The following is a 22,266-nucleotide window of genomic DNA, read 5'->3' as shown; positions in this document are numbered from 1 at the left end:
ATACCTGTTCTGGCATCACCTCACCTTGCTAGTGGATATGTAGAAAAGCATCCATTTCTGTTTGTTTGTTATGCAAGTGCTAGTGGATCACTGCTGACACTTCACTGATATCACCGTGGGCTGGTCAGGGAAGGTGCATGAAACTCTCGTCTTTAAGAACACAAGACTTGTCCAAACATTATAAGAAGGGGCATTCTTTCTTGAGCAGCACATTACCGTTGGCGATACTGAAATGCCTGTAGTGATTCTGTGACCCCCAGCCTACTCGTTGTGCCCCGCCGGGACTCATGAAGTCATACACCGGCTACCTAGACATCACCAAAGAAAGGTTCAACTACTAGCTCAGCAGGATGATGGTTGAATGTACTTTTGGTAGATTAAAGTGTCGCTAGTGCTGTTTACTCACAAGCTTGGGTATTAGTGAGGCAAAAATACCCATAATTATAGCTGCATGTTGTTGTGTACTGCATGATATTTGAGAGGCAAAGGAAAAAAGTCTGTCGGAGGGGTGAGGTGGACTGGTTGTCTGCTGAATTTGAACAGCCAGACACAAGAACTATTAGACGTGCCAACCATGGAGGGATACAGCTCAGGGAGGTTTTACAAGACTATTTTAGCAGTCAGCCACAGCAGTGTTATGTGATGCTTTTATGAACTAGTGTGCCTTTGTGTGTATGATGAGCTACTGACTCCCATTATGAATTCTGTAATGCAGCAATTGTGCTTGGTGGAAGTTAAAAAATATATTGAGTTTCCGAAAATAGAACCTTATGTGCAAAGAACAGGAAACAAAATTAAAGTGCAGAAACACAAGGTAAAGACATTTTAGCAGCACTGTAACAGGGTAACCAGGACTGTAAAAATCCAAATAAACAATAAACATTTACATATTAAAAATGTATGTTTGTCATGTTATGAAATCTGTAGTGCATTGTGGCTGATCTTGTGGTTTTCACAGGTTGGTATATGTATAGTTATTCTCCTTGTATTTCCTCTGGCACAGAGTGGTAGCGGTAAGGGTTCATACCATGCTGCATTCTGTTATGATGTGTGTGGAGGGTAGGGGAGGGGTATGTGTGGAGTAGTGACCATGGATTAGAAAGGCTGCTTAGTCTGGGGTCTTTGGACATGTAGGTTGATAATGCTCTGCAACTTCTGAGTTACTTTAGAAAACCCTTGATATTGTGGTGCACTTCTCAATGCACCTTTCTGACCCTTTGCCTCTCTTGAAGGAACTGATCTCTTCATTCTTGGTCCTTCTCCAGGGTTATGGCCATATGGCCCCTTCATGGCCATATGAAGCCCTTTGTCGTAGAGAATTGGGGGATCTCCCAGAACATATCCTCCTAGTCCACTTCTTTCTCCTCTTGATAAGGTCAGATGTTCAGTGGGTGTGGAGTGGGCCCCTCTCAAGCCACCACACCAGAGGCTGCTGATTAAAACAGGTACCTTTAAGATTTACAGTCACAACAGAAAGGGAAAGATAAGTCTCAAAATTCCCTTATATTATTCCTCTAAATACCTTTAGAAAGAAATGCCAATTGTCACTGTAGCTTTGGAGTGCCTTATTACAGCACCGCTCTGCAAGTCAAACCATGGTGAGCAGGCCCTGGCCTACCATGAAAGGAGGATGTACTGTTGCATAGAAACTTTAGATGCTGGGTGCCCCCGGTATTACTATAGGGAAAGTGTGGTGAATATTGCCAATATCTTTACAGGCAGTGGTGATTTTGCTTGATATCTCCCTCCTGGGGGTGACAAATACACAGAGAAACTAGCTTCTACTGGTGTTCTGAAGCCAGCCCAGGCCCATATGCTGCTAGCCTATTTACTGTAATGGTGGCAGTGGAACTCATCACACAATGGTTCAGGAAAGAGTCCTATTGTGGGGGATGAAACAAGAAACTACAATGCCTTGAAATGTTTGGGAGAATATTCTAGAGTATTTCCGTCAAAGTTTCATCAAGATCGCTCAAGAGGATAAAAGGGACATTCTTGTTCAGATAAACAAAGTATTCCATGTGGTCCCCTGTCTAGCCCAACAAACCAAAGAATGGAAATGTGGACACCACCTCTGCCTTGTTCTTTTACCTCTAGCTGAGCACAGGACAATGATCGGATGTGGATTGTGTATTTAGACTATAATGCTACTTTTTAAAAAAATTATTTTCTAGCATTTTACTTTCTAACATATTACAAGTAAGCAATCAAAAGTCAATGCATTTGTTCTTTATACTTGTAGATGGGATGGGCACCATTTTTAAATGGGGAAGAAGGGCAGGTGGGCAGCCAAGGAAGGAAGGGAGATGAGATTTTGGGAAACAAAAAGGTAAAAAATTCTTACAAGGAAAAATGTATGTTCATGCTTACCAGGGTTCACCTGCACTCACCAGGTGGGACTGGTTTGAGTTCAGTGGAGTTTGATAGCTCCTGATTCACTGCATGGTTTCAGTCCCCCTCCTCATCGCTGCCACCATCCCTCTGTCTTGCTATGTGCATCAGGGCTCTGTGCCTCAGGGTCTCACAAAGTGTCCAGTCATAGGCAGGAGGCTAGTGGGCTCCCTTCCAAGTATAGCATGTTGTTCATCATCGAAGAAGCAGGTCTGTGGGGCAGTACCAGACTTGTTGTTTGCATCCCTTGTCTTCTGGTATGCCTGCTGAAGTTCCTTCACTTTCCCATGACGACATCTGCCCCCGTTTCAGCATCTCCTGTGCAATCTGCACATAGATGTATATATTTCTTCGGCCTTTCCTTAGCTGTGCTTGCACAGTCTCTTCTCACATGCTGAGATGCTCCATGACTTCTTTCCTGCTTCAGGCAGGAATGCATCTGGTAGTTTGTGTGTCATTGGGGCCAGCATGGTCAGATGCTTGCGAAGGTGAGCGAGTGGGTGTGCTCATTAAGCTAGTCAATCAGGAAAAGGCATTTAAAAAAGATTAAGGGCTTTAAAGGGGCGGATGTGGCTTCCGGTCTCTGTGACCTTGGGCAGTGGAGTTCAAAATTGTGACCGGATTGGCCACTATTGCAGAGGTAGGGGCATCGTGGGACAACTGCTGGAGGATTATTAGGGTCAGCACAGTTGATGCAATATCTACACTCAGAGTGCCTTGACCTAAATAGTTCAGCCATGCCTCTGCACTGCTCGGGGAGGTGATGTTGTTGTGTTGCTGTAATGGGGTGCATATGTTTGCAGGAGTCCTCGGACTTGCAACACAATTTGTTCCTCAGAACTGCATTCCAAGTCGAAACAGTGTAAGTCGAAACCGCTTTCCCATAGGAATCAATGGTATGAAGGGGGGGGATTGGTTCCTGAACCAAGGCTTGATACACAATTTTCCCCACAATAACCCAGTTTTTTGTACTTAAATGAATTATAGATGACTAATGTTGCAGTATCAATGTATTTACTGTAAAAGCAACAAAGAGTCCTGTGGCACCTTATAGACTAACAGATGTTTTGGAGCATGAGCTTTCGTGTGTGACATGCATCCAACAAAGTGGGTATTCACCCACGAAAGCTTATGCTCCAAAACGTCTGTTAGTCTATAAGGTGCCACAGGACTCTTTGCTGCTTTTACAGATCCAGACTAACACGGCTCCCCCTCTGATACTTGACACAATGTATTTACTGTACACTGTATTCTGTAAACAGCATTCAAATAAACATATAAACTTACATACGCTGCTCAGAATGCCGGTAACACAAAGTTAGAAAGCCAGGGAGAAAGGCATACATGCTAAGCCTCAGCCAATCACTGTTCAAGCTTTCTGATTGGCTGAGCCCAGGGCCAGGAGCCAATCAAAAACAAGCAACCCTACCCAGCAACAAGCTACCCTGCTGCCTCGAAGCCAATCAGAAACGACTCCTTCCAGCTCCATACCAGTATAACACAACCAGGAAGTGATTTCAAGTGAACTTTATGCAAATCGAGCATCGTAAGGGTGAAACTAGCGTTGTGGGGCAAAACGGGCAGTCAATTAAAAAGCGTCTTAAGTGGTGTTCAATGTAAGTCGGGCGTTGTAAGTCCAAGGACTCCCTGTATAAGAGTAGACACATGCATGACTAGGTCAATGCAAGTTGACTTAGGTCAACTTAACTTTTTAGTGTAGATCAGACCTCAGTTTCTTATCTGCCCTCCAGCTAGCCTTTTCCACACTCACAGACAGACCTGGTCAAAACAACACCTATTGGAACCCTCTGCCCACATGGTCCTAGTTTCTGGGCAGACTCTTTTAGGCCTTGTTTTAGGTGTGACCTCTTAACTGTCTCTTACAGCTCTCTTACATTCACACCCATTCAGCTCCAAATTGGTTTTAACTCCATCCTTAACACGTTTAACTCAGCCCAAAATACACCTATATGACATTGTGAGCAGTCAGTGTGGAGTTTAACAGTTTTCTCCCATTTCTTGGAGCAAGTGTTCTGTAACTGAAACTTTGGGGTTTGTTTACTATAGGTAATTTATTCAGTTCAGAGACACCGTCGTACGCAGGTGCAGTGGCGAATTCTTTTAGAACAAGCATTCTACTTGGAGGATGTGGCGAAAAATGAAACCAGTGCAACTCGTCAGTTTGTTCATACTTTTCAGTTCCAAGAATCTGAAAACAGAATTACCCGATATTTCTACACACCAACTGTTGGTACGTTTTGTCATACAAATGTTGAGTATCTAAATGACTATAACTCATGCTTTCCTGTAGAGCATGGCATCTTTTCTCCTACGTGAGTGATATTCATGTATAGAAGTAGTAGGCAAATATACATCCTCTTGTGCTCACGTGATGGAATAGATACACCATCTCCCCCAGCTGCCAAAAAACAGTTATATTTCTGATAATAAACTTAATTTGTAGGCAAATTAAGAGCACTTATATACTATATAATGGCCACCTCCATAGAAATTCCTAAAGCTTTTTCCTGGACACTACAGAAAGAAAAACAAGTTGCAACATTATCAAGCAATACATCTGGAAAAGTATCCAGCCATAGCTCATCCCGTGCAGGTCGTCCTGCCTTCCGTAATCCGTAACACCGTAGAGAGGGGTGCCTTCAGCTCTCCAGACCTTTTAAGTGTTCCCAATACCATTGCTGTGACTCTTCCACCATTCCCTCATAGAAGAATTGAGGGTATGGGGAAAAAATGTTGTTTTCTCACTGTACCAGACACTTGGAGCCCCCGCCCCATTCTGTTCCTTCTTTAGGAGATGCCTTCTTGTAATCCAACTTCCATTTCCAGTTTATCAGGGAACTAACCCACTGATGCACTGTAAACCTGCCAAATCCCAATAACATGAATTTAATAACCTAACCTATTCTCTAGGTCCCTGAGCTGTGGAGAGAGAGGTAAAAATCCCATCCGATTCTTTTCAGCTAGCCATCTCAGTTGGCACCATGCCTTAACAATGCTAATTTGAAAATTTCCATCTCTTCCTATTTCTTATATAAATTGTATTAATCTGCTATTTATTGTTGTTTTTTTTTTTTTCCAGAATGGTACTGGGAATGTCTCCTTCGGCCATGGTTTTACAGAATTCTTGCTATTGTTTTGGCCACATTCTCTGTAATTGTTGTGTGGTCAGAGTGCACATTTTTCAGCACTAATCCAGTTCTGTCCTTGTTTGCTGTCTTCATACAACTGGCAGAAAGAACGTACAACTATATGTGCATAGAGGTCAGTTTGGAATGTTCATTTAACAGTCTTATTGTACAGATTTTAGTTCCTGCAGTAATGAGGAAGACTAAGTTTACCCTTGTAATCTATTATCTATGAAAAATTAACCTCTGACTACTGAACTACACAAGCTCTCTAAGCTACACAAGTACTAAGGCTAATTTTATGGCAGTGTCTCCTCTTCCGTGCACCACTCTATTACAAATGGTGGAGTCTGACCCAATTCAGTCATCTGTAGGAACATAAAAATGGAGTAACTTGGTCTAGTTATGTAGACATGGGTTGTTGTCATGGTAAATGGAACTCCTCATTCTCTTATCCTCTGGGCTATTTTGCCCTCCCCCCCCCCCCCCCCAAGGTTCTCACGCGTGCGATATTTGCTCTGAATATACCAACCTGCCACCAAACGGCAAGTCTGTAGTCTTAGGAGCTGTGAATGGCTTAAGAGACACATACCTTGTAGGAACTGAGCCCAACATTTGCAGTATGGTGACAAAACTACAGGAACTTTAAAAAGCCTGTTTTATTATTAGACTGTCCTGTATAAGTCAAGGAAGAGCTCCTAAGCTAGTTTACTATTCATCCATTTCTTTGTTCAACTCATCACCATTGTCTAAGGGTACGTCTTCACTACCCGCCGGATCGGCGGGTAGCAATCGAATTCTCGGAGTTCGATATATCGCGTCTCATCTAGATGCGATATATCGAACTCCGAACGCACTCCCGTCGACTCCGGAACTCCACCACCGCAAATGGCGGTGGCGGAGTCGACGGGGGAGCCGCGGACGTCGATCCCGCGCTGTGAGGACGGGTAAGTAACTCGAACTAAGGTAGTTCGACTTCAGCTACGCTATTCGCGTAGCTGAAGTTGCGTACCTTAGTTCGACCCTCCCCCCCCCCCCCAGTGTAGACCAGGCCTAATTGTAGTTAGACCCAGTTTAACTGCAAGAACATCAGTAAATGCAGCCTATAACATGCTTTATTTTACACTGGAAATAGGGAAGGAGGGTAGCACTATTAAATCCTTCTTAGCTGTTTAAAAATACACTTCATACTTTTGCAACTTAGAGGAGCTAACGTGTTTTTGTTTTTCAAAAATATGATTTCACTGCAGTATTTATTTAAGTACATCTTGTATGCAGTACATTGACAGCATTGTATATAGCCCTATATAGGCTAAATTTATGCATTAGTTATATTATAATTCCATGACACAAAAGAAATAAATAATTTTGCCTTGAAGTCTTTTGTTGCTAAAGTCTAGTATTGCAGCAGTTATTTTGATATAATTGTAAATTTGAAAGAAATAGTAAAAAATGAATATTTTGTTTCTAGATGGCTTGCTTCCTTACCATCTTCTTCTTAAGTATCTGTGTTTACTCAACTGTCTTCAGGATTCGTGTATTTAATTATTATTATTTAGCTTCGCACCATCAGACTGATGCATACAGTCTCCTTTTCAGTGGCATGTAAGTACACCATATATTTTGTGGGTGTATATATATTGTTTCTGGGACTGCCTCGTAAATAATAAATGAATTTTAAATCAATAGTGTTTCAGATATAACCCTTGATGATTAGATGGGTGCAACTTATTCAGCATTTCATCTTTAAAAGCCACCTCATATCTAGTTGTGATATTATTCTTTACATTTTATTTTATTAGGGGGGAAATTGCTTAAAAGCTGCTAACTATTAAATTTATACAGGTTATTCTGCCGTTTAACTCCACCACTGTGTCTGAATTTCTTGGGTTTGACTCACATGGATTCATCAATCTCTCACAAAAACACTCAGGCAACTGCATATACATCAGTAAGTATAGAGAGCATTTCTCTTGATGCAATATGGCTTAACAGTCTGAAAAACATTAATTATGAAATTAAATGTTTACTGTAAAAACATAATTTTTCATCTTGTTGCTTACTCAGTATTAAGAAGGATAGAATTAATTACTCCTGAGGGAATTCTGTGCCAAAAAAAATAAAAATTCTGTGCACAATATTTTAAAATTCTGCATATTTTATTTGTCTAGAGAGAGAGAGAGAGACACACACTCTGACACTCTGCAGTCTTACCTTCCCCCCCCAATATGGATTTGGTGGTGAGGCTGCACCCAACTCTAACACCGCGCAAGAGCTGGGCCTCCCCAGAAAGACTTCAGGGCCCTGCCCCTCTGTACCACACACACCAAGATAGCAAGCAAGAGGGACAGAGTCTTGCCTCCACTCCCAGCCCTGGCCCCCGATTTTGGTATGAGGTAGGCAGGCTCAGCCCAGCAGGATCAGTGTGTGGAGTAGCTTAGGGTGGGGGGATCCAGGTGTGGCGTAAGAGGGTTCTGTGTGGGGCAGTCTGGTTGTGGGCAGTTTGGTGGGGGTTCCGGGTGCGTGGGGAATCTGGATGCACAGGGATTCATTGGGGGTTTCTGGGTGCAGGAGGAATGGGACTTTGCAGGAGGTTCCATTGCAGTTACATAAGAACATAAGAATGGCCATACTGGGTCAGACCAAAGGTCCATCCAGCCCAGTATCCTGTCTACCAACAGTGGCCAATGCCAGGTGTCCCAGCGAGAGTGAACCTAACAGGTAATGATCAAGGGATCTCTCTCCTGCTATCCATCTCCACCCTCTGACAAACAGAGGCTAGAGACACCATTCCTTACCCGTCCTGGCTAACAGCCATTAATGGACTTAACCTCCATGAATTGATCCAGTTCTCTTTTAAACCCTGTTTATAGTCCTAGCTTTCACAACCTCCTCAGGCAAGGAGTTCCACAGGTTGACTGTGTGCTGTGTGAAGAACTTCCTTTTATTTGTTTTAAACCTGCTGCCCATTAATTTCATTTGGTGGCCCCTAGTTCTTATATTATGGGAACAAGTAAATAACTTTTTCCTTATTCACTTTCTCCACACTGATTATTTTATATACTTCTATCATATCCCCCCCCTTTAGTCTCATCTTTTCTAAGCTGAAAAGCCCTAGCCGCTTTAATCTCTCCTCATATGGGACCCGTTCCAAACCCCTAATCAGTTTAGTTGCCCTTCTCTGAACCTTTTCTAATGCCAGTATATCTTTTTTTTGAGATGAGGAGACCACATCTGTACGCAGTATTCAAGATGTGGACGTACCATGGATGTATATAACAGCAATAAGATAGTCTCTGTCTTATTCTCTGTCCCCTTTTTAATGATTCTTAACATCCTGTTTGCTTTTTTGACTGCTTCTGCACACTGCATGGATGTCTTCAGAGAACTATCTAGGATGACTCCAAGATCTCTTTCCTGATTAGTTGTAGCTAAATTAGCCCCCATCATATTGTATGTATAGTTGGGGTTATTTTTTCCAATGTGCATTACTTTACATTTACAAGTTGGTTGGGGTTCAGTGGTGGGGAGGGGTCTGGGTATGTGTGGCGTCTTGGGGTGGCCTGGGTGCTGGGGGAGTGGGCCTTGGTGGGTTGGGGCTCTGGGTGCAGCTGGTTGGGGCTCAGTGGGGTGGGGATCTGGGTACAGATGGCTCCTCAGGATGGTTCAGGGGCCGGGGGTACCATGCAGTGATTTACTTTTCTACCAGCTTCTCTAGGCGCCCCAAATGACGCACCCGCACTGCTCGGGAGAGGCATATGACCACTTTGCTTCCCTGCAGAAAAATGACTTCTGACAGGGAAGTTGCAAAAGAAATCTGGGGGGACTTAAATTCTGTGCACATGCAGTGACACAGAATTCCCCCAGGAGTAATATAAACTCTTTTCCAGTCTTATTCATTTGGCAAGGTCAAGATACTCATTGTCCCTTCTAATCATTATCACTGGCAGGCTTGTACTCAGTTTCACTCTCTGAACAGTGTGTGCTGTGCTGAGCTAAATGGGTACAACTTGTAACTTCCAAGTCATATTTGTTTTTGCACATGGACTCCAAATGTGTACATATCAGTAGCAAATGTTAGCCAAAAGGGCTCGTTCCCCCCGGAGCTTACCTAATTACACCAAGGAGGCACGGAAGACCAGGAAGACGAGTACCATTAGCTTTATTGATCGATCAGCTGAGCGGGTGTCCTCGTCTCGGCTAGTGCCCGAGAGAGAGACACCTTACATGGCCAGATGGGCCCACCTTTATACCCCGAAACAAACAACTTTGTTGATGTCTTATTTACGTTATTTGGCTAACCTTATGGACCCTGTAAATGTATCTATAGGGAATATTGGAGTACATAGAATACATATATCAATCAAAAAAGGAACAAGATATGCATAACTGTCACGGATACATCCATCATGATAAGGGTGCAGCTGTGCGGATACATTTATCATTGTAAGGAAGACATAAGATATCTCCTTTGACCTACTATACTAACTACTTTTGGCTTCACGCATGAGAAGGTGACCCATTAAGCGAACTACTTTTGGCCATAAGCATGAGAAGACAGCTGCACATATGTTACGCCAAGCGTGGGCCTGACTGATAAGCATGAACTAGTACAAACCAAGCATAAACTGATAATAGCTGACACAGGCTTTTTCTCTCTACTTGCATTTTAAGGCCTTGATTCTACTTATGCTAAGGGCCTAGTCTTGCTCACAGGCCTGTATTTGGCTTATTTTTCTAACACAAACATTAGTGGTTTGACATTGATTGAATTATCATTTTGGTGGTAGACTATAATCTTGAGGGCGTAGTTTGTTTGTTGATTTAGATTTAAGACAATATTTCTAACCATGGCTGTATGTGCTCTAAAATAATGACTCCTACACTAAATACAATTAAATCTCAGCTGCATTAAAATCAGTTCCACAGGAGCTCAGCCAGTCAGTGATCTCCCTACCCTCAGCTTCACCAGAGACCTTATCACACAGGTGTTTTCTTCTTGAATTTGTTTTGTTTTTGCAGCATGCCCAGAAAGTAGGGCTGTGTACTAATCACAGTTAACTCGCACAATTAACAAAAAAAATTAACTGTGATTAAAAAAATTAATCGTGATTAATCGCCTTGTTAAACAATAATACCAATAGAAATTTATTAAATATTTTTGGATGTTTTTCTACTTTTTTTAATGTATTGATTTCTATTACAACACAGAATAAAAAGTGTACAGTGCTCACTTATATTATCTTTATTACAAATATTTGCACTGTAAAAATGATAAAGAAATATTTTTCAATTCACCACATACAAGTACTGTAGTGCAATCTCTATTGTGAAAGTAATTTACAAATGTAGATTTTTTTGTTGTTACATAACTGCACTCAAAAACAAAACTGTAAAACATCAGAGCCTACAAGTCCACTCAATCCTACTTCTTGTTCGCTGTGAACAAACTTGGTTGTCTTAGCGAACATTTACGGGAGATACTGCTGCCTGCTTCTTATTTACAATGTCACCTGAAATTGAGAACAGGCGTTTGCATGGCACTTTTTTAGCTGGCTTTGCAAGGTATTTGTGTGCCCCTTCATGCTTCAACCACCATTCTGGAGGACATGCTTCCATGCTGATGATGCTCATTAAAAAAAATAGTGCATTAATTAAATTTGTGACTGAACTCCTTGGGTGAGAATTGTATGTCTCCTGTTCTGTTTTACTCGCATTCTGCCATGTATTTCATGTTATAGCCATCTCGGATGATGACCCAGCACATTTTCATTTTAAGAACACTTTTGCAGCAGATTTGACAAAATGCAAAGAAGGTATCAATGTGAGATTTCTAAAAATAGCTACAGCACTCGACCCAAGGTTTAAGAATCTGAAGTGCCTTTCAAAATCTGAGGGGGACAAGATGTGGAGCATGCTTTCAGAAGTCTTAAAAGAGCAACATTCCGATGCAGAAACTACAGAACCCAAACCACCAAAAAAGAAAATCAACCTTCTGCTTGTGGCATCTGACTCAGATGATGAAAATGAACATGTGTCGGTCCGCTGTGTTTTGGATTGTTATCGAGCAGAACCCATCATCAGCATGTATACATATTCTCTGGAATGGTGGTTGAAGCATCAAGGGACATGTGAATGTTTAGCGCATCTGGCACGTAAATATCTTGCGATGCCTGCTACAACAGGGCTATGAGAACGCCTGTTCTCACTTTCACATGACATTTTAAACAAGAAGTGGACAGCATTATCTCCTGCTTGTAATCAAACTTGTTTGAGCGATTTGACTGAAGTAGGACTGAGTGGACTTTTGTAGGCTCTAAAGTTTTACATTGTTTTATTTCTGAATGCAGTTATTTTTTTGTACATAATTCTACATTTTTAAGTTCAACTTTCATGATAAAGAAATTGCACTACAGTACTTGTATTAGGTGAAATGAAATATACTATTTCTTTTTACAATGCAAATATTTGTATTAAAAATAATATAAAGTGAACACCGTACACTTTGTATTCTGTGTTGTAATTGAAATCAATATATTTGAAAATGTAGAAAACATCCAAAAATATTTACACAAATGGTATTCTATTATTGTTTAACAGTGTAATTAATCGCAATTTAATTTTTTAATCGCTTGACAGCCCTAGCAGAAAGTCCATAAAATTTGGACTCTTTAGGGCAGAGATGGGGAGAGTGAAAGTTCCAGGGTCTTGGAGACCTCAGAGACCACCCTCTCTTTTATAATTAGCAGGATCCAGCTCAAGTGCCCCCTGCTGACTGCAGCTTTGGCAGTGTGACACAGGGAGAGAGTCAGTACTGTTAATTATTGATAACTCACTTTTCACTTGTCAACATTAATTACATAGATATGTATATAGACATAGATATTCATTACGTAGATATTTAGAGAACGGATAACTTATTGTATTGTAACTGGGCCCTATGAGTGAGACAGTGGTAAATTCTAGACAGAAACAAAGAGAATGAGTGCAACTGTCTTGTCTTTGTACTAATCAACACTTTTTTCTTTTCAGATAATGGGCTCCATGAGAGTGTTGTCTTTCATTGCAGATGGGTTTTATATATATTATCCCATGCTGGTTGTCATTCTCTGTATTGCTACTTACTTCAGGTGAGTAATTGACAGATCTGTAATCCTTTGCATTTATTATTTACTTAGCACTGATTTCAAAATATAAGACACTCCTCCCCACCCCCAGCTGCATCATCATGTTAACTCAAACAATTAAAGATGAGATTGTAGGTCAGTTTAGCATTTTACAATCTGCAGCTTTTAGATAGCAATACATTTTTTTAAAAATGCCTAAAAAGCTGAATGATTCAGTAAAATGTTGAAACATTCACCAGAGCTCAGCAGTCTGAAAGTGCAAAAGTTACATTAAAAAGTTTTTCACACTATGAATAAACTGTTAAATCTACTTAAAAACAAACAGATTCTCTCAATGAGCAAAGAACAACAGTTGTCACCATGGAGAGAGTGCAAAGATGGTTTCAGGCCTCCTGATTCCAGGGTAAGACCAGTCCCCCATAAAAGTTAGAGCAGCCTTCTCATCTGGTTGCCCATGACTCCATGAGGCTGGTTAGCAGCCAGGGGTCACTCGTATAAGGATACCCAGGACATGACTCCTGCACTGGAAGCCAGAAGGGAGTTTACATAGGCTCCTCTATAGTAACTCATCCTCATGACTTGTCATCTATGCAGAGGGGAATCCTTAATGTGTTTACAGTGGTATCGAAGATCTGACACAACAGTTATAATTTTAGTATTTGTGAGATTACTGCAAGCAGGTACATTTCTTGTTTTAAGTTATTTGCAGTAGTGATAGGAGGGAACACTTCTAATAAATTGTAAGCATGCTTCCATTTTGCTGTATTTCTGATTTAACATTATTGAAAGGACTTTTATGGGCTGATGCACGCCTTTCCTTCACACTCTGGGTCTAAGTACCTCCTTAGTGTTCTGAATTTTCAGCTTGCTTACTCAGCAAAATAAATGATTTCCTTTTTAAAATGTAGCTTGCCAATACGGTAAGCTCTTCTTCCTGAATTTTGGAGATAGCTAACTTTGCATGCTACAGCGCAGTTTGTCTCAGCTGATATTTTTATGAATTAAAACTGTTGTTATCCTTTTTGTTTTTACCAGCTTAGGAACTCGTTGTTTGAATCTGCTGGGGTTCCAACAGTTCATGGGAGACAATGAAATGACCTCTGACTTTATTGATGAAGGAAAGGAGTTAATCAGAAGAGGTAATATGGGTACAATAAATGTATCTAAAATGTTGTGATAAAACTGAATATTGTTTATGGCTTTTTAGTACTTAGTCCCAAAATCTAAAATTGCAAAGATCACTTTATAAACTAAATGTCCTATTGGTCTAAATCCTTCACCTCTCTCAGTTTGCACACTATAGGGCTTCATCAGTACGTGAAAGAGAGTCTAAGGAAACCTTAAATGCTGCAGGAACCAGCGTTTGTGATTCAGTAGGCAGTAGTCTTCTCTTGGAATCAGTACTGAACTAATGCCCCAACTTGGTGGTAAGGGGCAGTGTAGAAGTGAAGTTTTTCATATGAGATCACAATCTGAGATACCCTTTGAGGTATTTCAGGGCCATTGTGATTCTTAATTAGTTGAGATTTATAAAGCTGAAATCCTCAGCTGGAAGGTGCTATAGTAATGTGTCATCACTTTTTAATAAGTTACGTAAAGACTCTGTACATTAATCATAAAATATAAGATGAAGTTACTTGTACTCAATTTTTATTGGAAAGGTGCATGCACCACCACCCTTAAGCAATTATGGCACCATGCATTTTACAGAGAATCTCTTTTGAAAGGACCCTTAAATATCCCATCATTAAGTTTACAGAGCTGAATATTGTCGTTGTCCCATTAGTTCATTTTTACAACTGCCAGACCTTCAAACAAAAACAAAACCCTTGTGTATTTTAGGTAACATTTTAGTTTCTCTTTGACAGAGATCCTTCCATCTGGCACATCATTATTTTAGAATTGTTCATTCTTCTTCCCTGCCCCATCTGTTGATCTGCCATGTTATTAAATATTGGGAAAGCTCATATTAAGCTTCATTCAAATTTATCAAAAGTAGGGAAGTAGTTAATGTAAAACTTCAGTGTTTTTCCTCAGGTAGCCCCTTCTTCATGAAAAATGTATTGGTTTTGATTAAATTTAATCCCTTTAAGAGTATTGGTAAGAATTTTATTCCAGTGCCTTTTTTAATCCTTGCTGCTTTAACTGTTTATAATCACTGATGGTTTTTATTACTCTTTAGTTAAATAAAAATATCGTTCCTTTTCTAGAGAAAAGAAAACGGCAAAGGCAGGAAGAAGGTGAAAATAGAAGAAGGGTATGAGAATATTTTAGAAAGTATTGCACTAATTTTCTATGTACTGTATGTTGGTATGTATTACAACTTTCCTTTAGGATCTTGGTTTTCATTCCATTATAACACTGGTGTGGAATTTGGCATCTAAAGTCATAATCCCAGAAGAACTATGTCTATCCACTTCCAGTCAATTCATTATTGAAGTCTACAGGAAATTAATTATTACCCTGGTATGTTTTTCAAGCTCAAATACTATATAACTTCCTTTTTTAAATTCAAAATGAATTAAAAATAGAATCTGGTTTATTGCAAATCTTCAGCACTTAATTTTACATGTTTTCTTCATGTGTATATGTGTTACATTGTCACTGCACTTAAATTGACATGAAACATTTTGGTCTTACCAGACCATTTTCAATTAATGGTTCAGAAAGGTTGGGTGGTTTTTATTCTGCAGACTAGAACTGAAGATCTTGCTCTGTTGTAAATTGGTATATTGTCTTCAATAGAATTATGCCAATTTACACCAGCTCAGGATCTGGAACCACTAATCTGAATTTGAGTCATATTGAATGTAATTAAATAGTTTCCAATGGGTTTTAATAGAAACTAAATCAGATCCTGCCTCTCTTTTACATAAACCAGGGGTTCTCAAACTTCATTGCACCGCAACCCCCTTCTGAGAACAAAAATACTACACAACCCCAGGAGGGGGGAAACCAAAGCCCAGCGGCTTTAGCCCCAGGCAGGGGGCCTGTAACCTGAGCCCTACCACCCAGGGCTGAAATCCTCAGGCGTCAGCTTCAGACCTGGGCGGTGGGGCTCGTGCTTTGGCCCCGGTTGGTGGGGCTCAGGCTTCGGCTTTATCCCCAGAAAGTCTAATGCCAGCCCTGGCAACCCCATTAAAACAGGGTCACAACCCACTCTGGGGTCCCAACCCACAGTTTGAGAACCGCTGATGTAAACTCTAATATGAAAATATTAAAGTGACGAGAACTTTTACTGTAAGCATCCTATGACTGTGTGGCTGTTATATTATCCTACCAACAGGTGGAGGAAGGAACCAAAAAGTAACATCTCATTTCTACTGCATAGACTATAGAGATATTGAGCATATTTTGTACAAAGAGATTTAATACATAATTAGTATAACTATTATACTTACTTTTAAAAAACTATTGGGGGGAACACTCGCTAATAAAATATATTTTAGAATGAAAGGGCGCACATTTATTAAAAGTTTGTCAATTGAAGAAGGCACAGGCACGCAGTCTCACAGCATGTACTCAATAACACCTAATGTATAAACACCTATGTTACTGCTCCTCTAGTTTATTGTGTGAGGATGAATATCCCAAGGAAATGGATCTAGAATTTAGGAGGATTCCAGATATGATCCGAGTAAGTAACTTTGTTCATATAGCTGATGGGGTGTATTTTTTGTTTTTGTTTTTGGGTCAGGAATGGAAAGAGCGATATGGAAACAGCCGAGAAGATTCCACTAGAAATAGAAATGTTCACCCAGACCAAAAAGAATCTAGTTTCTCAGAGACCAATGCAAGCAGACGTAAGTAATACACTTTTTTTCTATACTTTCTTAAAACCTTCACTAGCATAATTATAAAAGTAATAATAATTTGTTTTCTGCTTATCATCTGGGCATGCTGAGTTTACTCCTTCTTGTGTCACGAAGCCATGCTGTTCACTCCAGGGGGGACAGTAGGTCTCCACGGGGCTGGCAATCTTTTTGACACTTCCTCTTTCCACTCCATGGGGGAGGTTCTGAGACTAGTCATAGATTCCTAGGTCAGTTATTGGACTCTCTGATTTGACCAGTAGTCCTTATGATTTGTGCAGTTGTTCTCAGCTGTGGGATTGACAACAAAGGACTTATCTGCACATATGGCTAAATCAGCACTGCTGCGATCGATGCAATAGTGTTGATTTGACTCGCTAAGTTGATGGAAGAGCACTTTCCCATCGACATCTGTATGCAAGCTCCCTGAGAAGCATAAGATAAATCAGCGGGAGAGCATCTTCCATCAACACAGACCAGCCCAAAGTGGATTGTTTTACTGTGTTCTGATAGGTAGGGATGCTTGCAATTTTTTAGAGTCTAAGATTTTAAAATCTCTAACCCTTCTAGTTGCCCAGATAATCTTTCAAATGTATGATGTCACAGTAATTAGACTTACGGAATATTAATTCAATATACTGAATATATAACCCATTATACAAACTCATAGTTTACATTTTTTATAATGTGTGAAACTACCAGTTATGTATTTCTTGAGGGAAAATAGTAAAATATTGGTCAAATTTTCAATGTGCAGGTAATTAGTTTTTATGCTTACTGGAGAGTTTTACCCATCCTTTTTTTTGTTCACTTGTACATGCAAAAATTCAGAAGTATGTTTTACTGTTTACCCAGGAGCTTCTCAGAGCTTAACACAAATAATGTTATGTTAATTCACGAAACAGAAAATACAGCTGACCCATCAATACAGTGAAACTGAGTATGCACAAAGTGGTATTAAATCAATAAAGTAAATATATTGAGTAGAGGGAAATTATTTCCCTATGTAACTATTTTCAGTTATAGTAATCTTATGTGTAACTATGATAGGTACAAATTTTGAGGAAGAAATGTGGTGGGTTATCATTTTTTTTTTTCCTCCCACCTGGAAATCCAATATTTATAGTGATTAACTGAAATTATTTTGATGACACCCAAATAATATGCAACATTCCAATATTATAATGGGAGGTGCACCAACTGGTATTGTCAAGACTGCATAACAGATTGCCTTTTAACACTTGTTCCCAGTCATTCATAACTTTTTGAAACTTTGGCTTTTGGGGTTTTTGTTTTTTTTTTCCTGGCATGATCTTTGCCCAAATGTTTGGTTTGGATTTGATTTGGCATTTGTTTTAAGAAACATAGTTTCAACCAATATTGTCTAACCACTTTTGAATCATGGTGCGGGAGGAATATATTTTTCCAATTACAAATGCTCATAATTTTAAACTCTGTGTCAAAATAGGCCTAATTGAAAAATGTCTTGGAGTTTTCTGGTGAAACTGGGTATAGATTTGGCAAAGTGTTTTCCCTTTTGAAAAATTGCAAGCTGGACATGCAGAGTGAGTGCATTTTTCACAGGGGTACTGGTTGGAACTGTGAGCATCCAACTTGGATTAGCCAAATATTGAATCTAGCTATAGTCAGGCTTACTTTTTGAATGACTTACAAGTAATGTGCATATTCTGTTTGTTTGTTAGAGAGAGAACAGTTATAAGACATAGGATTTTAAGATGTTTAATGATATTTGCTTATTCTATACTTTTAAAAAAAAAATATTCAGCCATGTCTAAGTATACCAGGTCAAATGGCAGGACCGAAAGGGATAGAATAGAACTCCTCCAAGATGCGGAACCTTTGGATTTTAATGCGGATTCAGTTAGTGATGATCCTCTTGATCATCCTCTTGACTCAGGAAGGTGAGGAATTTTCAGTTTTATCTAAATCAAGTGTTTGGACTTATTATTCCTTTGATCCATGGCAACTATATCCAGTTCACAGGCATATTATTGATAAACAGAATTCAGAATCTCCCCTAGTGTTTGTGTCTCAAGATGACTAGGGCAGTGTTTGAAACCACTTGAAAGTGCTGGTGATTCCCTCTCCATCTCCCAAATGCCTAGTGGGTAAAAGTTATTTATTTCAGTCAATATTTTTGACATATATGTAAAATAAATATATTGGATACATGTGAAAAATATATTTCATAGAGGCAAAAGTGAAGGAGTCCGCTTCTGTGAAATCCTGTAAAGAATTAAGGACATTGCATGGGCTGACTGTGGCTCAGCTGATTGTTTCCCACATTGCTGGTCATCTGTAATTCACAGATGGGGAAGCAAAAAAGGATAACTAATTGTGTTGGAGAAAATCAACAAGCAGAAGTGAAAAATATGTATACATGTAGCCATGCATTTTTACTGTTCATCATAGTTACTAAGTTAATGTGTATCAACTTTGCATAAATTCACATGAGGAGAAATTCTGGCACTATTGAAGTCAATGGCAAAACTCCCATTTTTTCAGGGTAGGATTTCATCCACAATGGGTACCTAACTATAATCTTGTAAATTACTAAATTTGTTTACAACCCTGTGACCAAAATTTTCAAAACTGTGTCCACACATTGCTTGAAGACATGGGGCAAAATTTTCAAAACTCTCTCTCTCTCTCTCTCTCTCTCTCTCTCTCTCTCTCTCTCTCATATAACGTGTAAGTGTGCTATTCGGTAGTAACTCATTAACTTGTACTCTCTAACCTAATGGTTCTCAACACGGCCTCCTGGGGATCTGCAAGCCCTTTCAAGGCGGCCGCAGGACCCCCCAGCTGAAGCCCCGGTTCCCGGTGCCCCCTACAGGGCTGAATCCTGGAGCCCCAAGCCCTGGTGCTTCCTGTGGGGCAGAAGCCCTGAGCCCATGGACAGAGTTGGGGACATGGAGGGCATTGCCCCTCCCCCCCAAGTGCAGCGCAAGAGCACGGCAGTGCCAGGGGGCAGCTCCACACTTCTCCCACCCCCACCCCCTGGCTAGGTCGGAGGTGGGAAGCCGGAGCCAGGCAGTGCGGGGCAGCTGCGGCTCTGGCTGGTGCCATGGAGCAGGCAACGGCAGCATTTCCTCCTCTCCTGCTGGTGCCCTAAGTTAATGCTGCTCTTCAGCTCCAGGCCCCCTTTGCTCCCGCAGAGGCAGCTGGTAAGAGCCCCCTGGGTGGGGAGACCTGACTCCATGCCTGGCAGACCGCTCGGGGAACAGGGACCGTAGGGGAGTCCTCCCAGCACACAGCCCCTTGCACCCCTCTCCCTGTACCCTGAGCTACCCCCTTGCCTGCACACAGCTCCTAGTACCCCTCTCCCTGCACCCACAGCCACCTCCTGTATGCACAGCCCCAGCTACCCCCTCCCTGCACCTTGAGCTATTCCCCGTCTGCACACAACCACTCCCTGTACCCTAAGCTGTTTTCAGACTTTTTGAGCTAAGCCCCCCACCTTTTAGTTATAATTTTTGTTTGCGCCCCTCTCCTCCCCCCAACCCAGACAGGCTGGGTGGCCTGCTGAGGTGAGTCAGGGGATGGAGGTGGTACTCCCTTGGGCCCCGTCATGTCGAGGTATCTCGAGCCCCACTGGCCCATGCCCCCCCAAAACAGAAGTCAAACTACCCTATGCCCAAGGCCCCTGCCTCGAGGGCCTCTTTCTCCTCCCCCACCCCCCAGGGCCCTGGAGTTTTTATATCATGTCAGAGTGGGTCTCAGAGAGGAAAAGGTTGAGAACCCCTTTTCTAACCCATGCATCATATAATTTACACACACATAATTCCTGCACTTGTCAAATGAACACAGGACATTATATAATGCATTATTTCTGCTGCTTTAATGTGTGTTTTCACTTACTTGCTAAACCTGTAAAATTCAGTAATTTTCAATGGATCTAGCAGCCAGAATGAACTAGACTCTAACACACTTGTTTTAAAACTTAACCAATTCTGTCTAAGCAGTAAAAAAATTTTCTCACACCAGTGTAAATCAGGAGTAATTCCATTGAAACCCCACTGGTTAAAACCAATGTCAGGGTAGAACCAAGCCCTAAGTCTTTTCCACGGCAACAGTTTAAAGTATCTTAAAACATGTAGAACAGTGCTAGAAGGGCAAGTCCCTGCTTTGGGTCTGGTCAGAATTATTAGAGAGAGAAAAACACAGTTGTGATGATCTTTTGAATATATTTGTGTTTTTAAGTCTTCATATATTTGGCTACCAATTTGGGGAAACATTCTTTTTCCCTCAAAAGCTGCTATTCACCTTTTAATGGTGTTGGGTGGTGCTATTTCACTGGATATTGTGTAGACTTTTTTGCTGCTCATCCAACCTGAAAACTTTCAGATACCAATAAGTGGGTTTTTTTTCCTTACAATTTAACAAAAATATAATATAGTCTTTGGTTTGTTCATGGCTAATGAGAAAGGTAGTTTAGAAAAAAGACCTCCTCAAATATGTTTAAATGTTCTCTTGGTCACATGATATTTAAAAGATTTAATTTCAGATAGCTAACTGCCATGTATAAAATTCTTATGCAGATGTTTGTTAGATTACTAGAATTTCAATTTTAGTGTAATTTTATTGTACAGATTTTAATGCATTTATTTTATTATATATAAGTGAATAAAGTACATTGGGATCATTCAGGATGAAAATCACTGTAAATGTAAGTTATTCTGCAGTTTAGATATTTCATGCGGCAAAATGGGCAGAATAGATTTCTTTTTAATAGACACTAGATGTGACGTTGCTTCAGTATGTTACTGATGTTTTCTTTCTTTCCTCTTCTGTGTGTTCTTATACGATTTCTTTATGTATGTCCTACAGGTATCAGCCTGGTGGAAGGTATTTATCAATGTCACGAAGCCGAATATTTGATGATGTCTGATCCCTTCATAGCTTATGAAAACTTAATAGAAATCAAAGTCTGCTACTCATTATTTGAAAAACACTGTAACATTTCTGAACCAAAAAAGACCTTTTTCTTTAATAAAAAAATTGTGGAAAATAAAGGAACAATAATAGTTAGAAATGCACCTTGTATAATAACTTACTTACCGTGGGCTAGAGAATACACCTCTACTCCAATATAACACAGTCCTCGGGAGCCAAAAATTCTCACCACCTTATAGGTGAGACCGCATTATATCAGGTTCGGTCCAGCTCCCCTGGTGGGGATTTAAAGGGCCCAGTGCTCCAGCTGCTGCGGGGAGCCATGGTCCTTTAAAATCACCGCTGGAGCTCTGGCAGCGGGGCTCGGGCGGTGATTTAAAGGGCCTGGGGCTCCACACGAATTCAGATATAACACAGTAAAGCAGCGGGGCTCAGGTGGCCCTTAAAAGGGACAGGGGCTCCCTGCTGCTTTACCGCATTATATCCGAATTCGTGTTATATCGGGTCGCTTTCTATCGGGGTAGAGCTGTATTTGTATTAACAGGCATGGTTACACAGGGTGGGGTGGGTTTTGTTTTGTTCTTGGGGAGGCAATAAAATAATTTTAAAAACCCTCGTTTAGTTAGCTAAAGGTAAACCTAGACTAAACATGCAAATAGGGCTCAAATTGAACTATAACTTAAGGTTTGGGGATGGATTTTTTTTGTTTTGTTTTTAGTTTTGGAAGGAATTTTTTTTAAAAGATGATCTTAGAAATATAATGTAGTTTTTAGTCATCCTAAGTGAAAAGTTAAATTAAGTACTGTATTACACACTGTTATTAAACATCTTGTGATTTGAATTTTGCGCCTGAACCAGAGTCCACTGAAGTGA

The 22,266-nt window shown here is 40.5% G+C and overlaps 1 protein-coding gene across 3 annotated transcripts in view; it reads left to right on the top strand.

Annotated features, from left to right (window-relative positions):
- LMBRD2 (LMBR1 domain containing 2) overlaps positions 1–21,795 on the top strand; it is a 40,775-nt gene extending 18,980 nt beyond the window's left edge. For 2 of the 3 annotated variants that reach the window (XM_045020926.1, XM_045020927.1), the window contains exons 9-17: positions 4,459–4,642; positions 5,492–5,673; positions 7,009–7,142; positions 7,383–7,488; positions 12,570–12,667; positions 13,700–13,803; positions 14,875–14,921; positions 16,362–16,467; positions 21,328–21,795. In XM_045020926.1, the coding sequence (XP_044876861.1) occupies positions 4,459–4,642; positions 5,492–5,673; positions 7,009–7,142; positions 7,383–7,488; positions 12,570–12,667; positions 13,700–13,803; positions 14,875–14,921; positions 16,362–16,467; positions 21,328–21,593 (1,227 nt within the window). In that variant the 3' untranslated portion in view covers positions 21,594–21,795. Of the gene's footprint in view, positions 1–4,458; positions 4,643–5,491; positions 5,674–7,008; positions 7,143–7,382; positions 7,489–12,569; positions 12,668–13,699; positions 13,804–14,874; positions 14,922–16,361; positions 16,468–18,262; positions 18,399–21,327 lie in introns of all 3 variants that reach the window. The other variant, XM_045020928.1, reaches the window with a different exon arrangement.
- The last annotated feature ends 471 nt before the right edge of the window (positions 21,796–22,266 follow it).

Source organism: Mauremys mutica, chromosome 6 (assembly GCF_020497125.1).
Source record: "Mauremys mutica isolate MM-2020 ecotype Southern chromosome 6, ASM2049712v1, whole genome shotgun sequence".
NCBI lineage: Eukaryota > Metazoa > Chordata > Testudines > Geoemydidae > Mauremys > Mauremys mutica.
The sequence above is the reverse complement of the archived record's forward strand: the minus strand, read 5'-3'. Positions and strand labels throughout refer to the sequence as shown.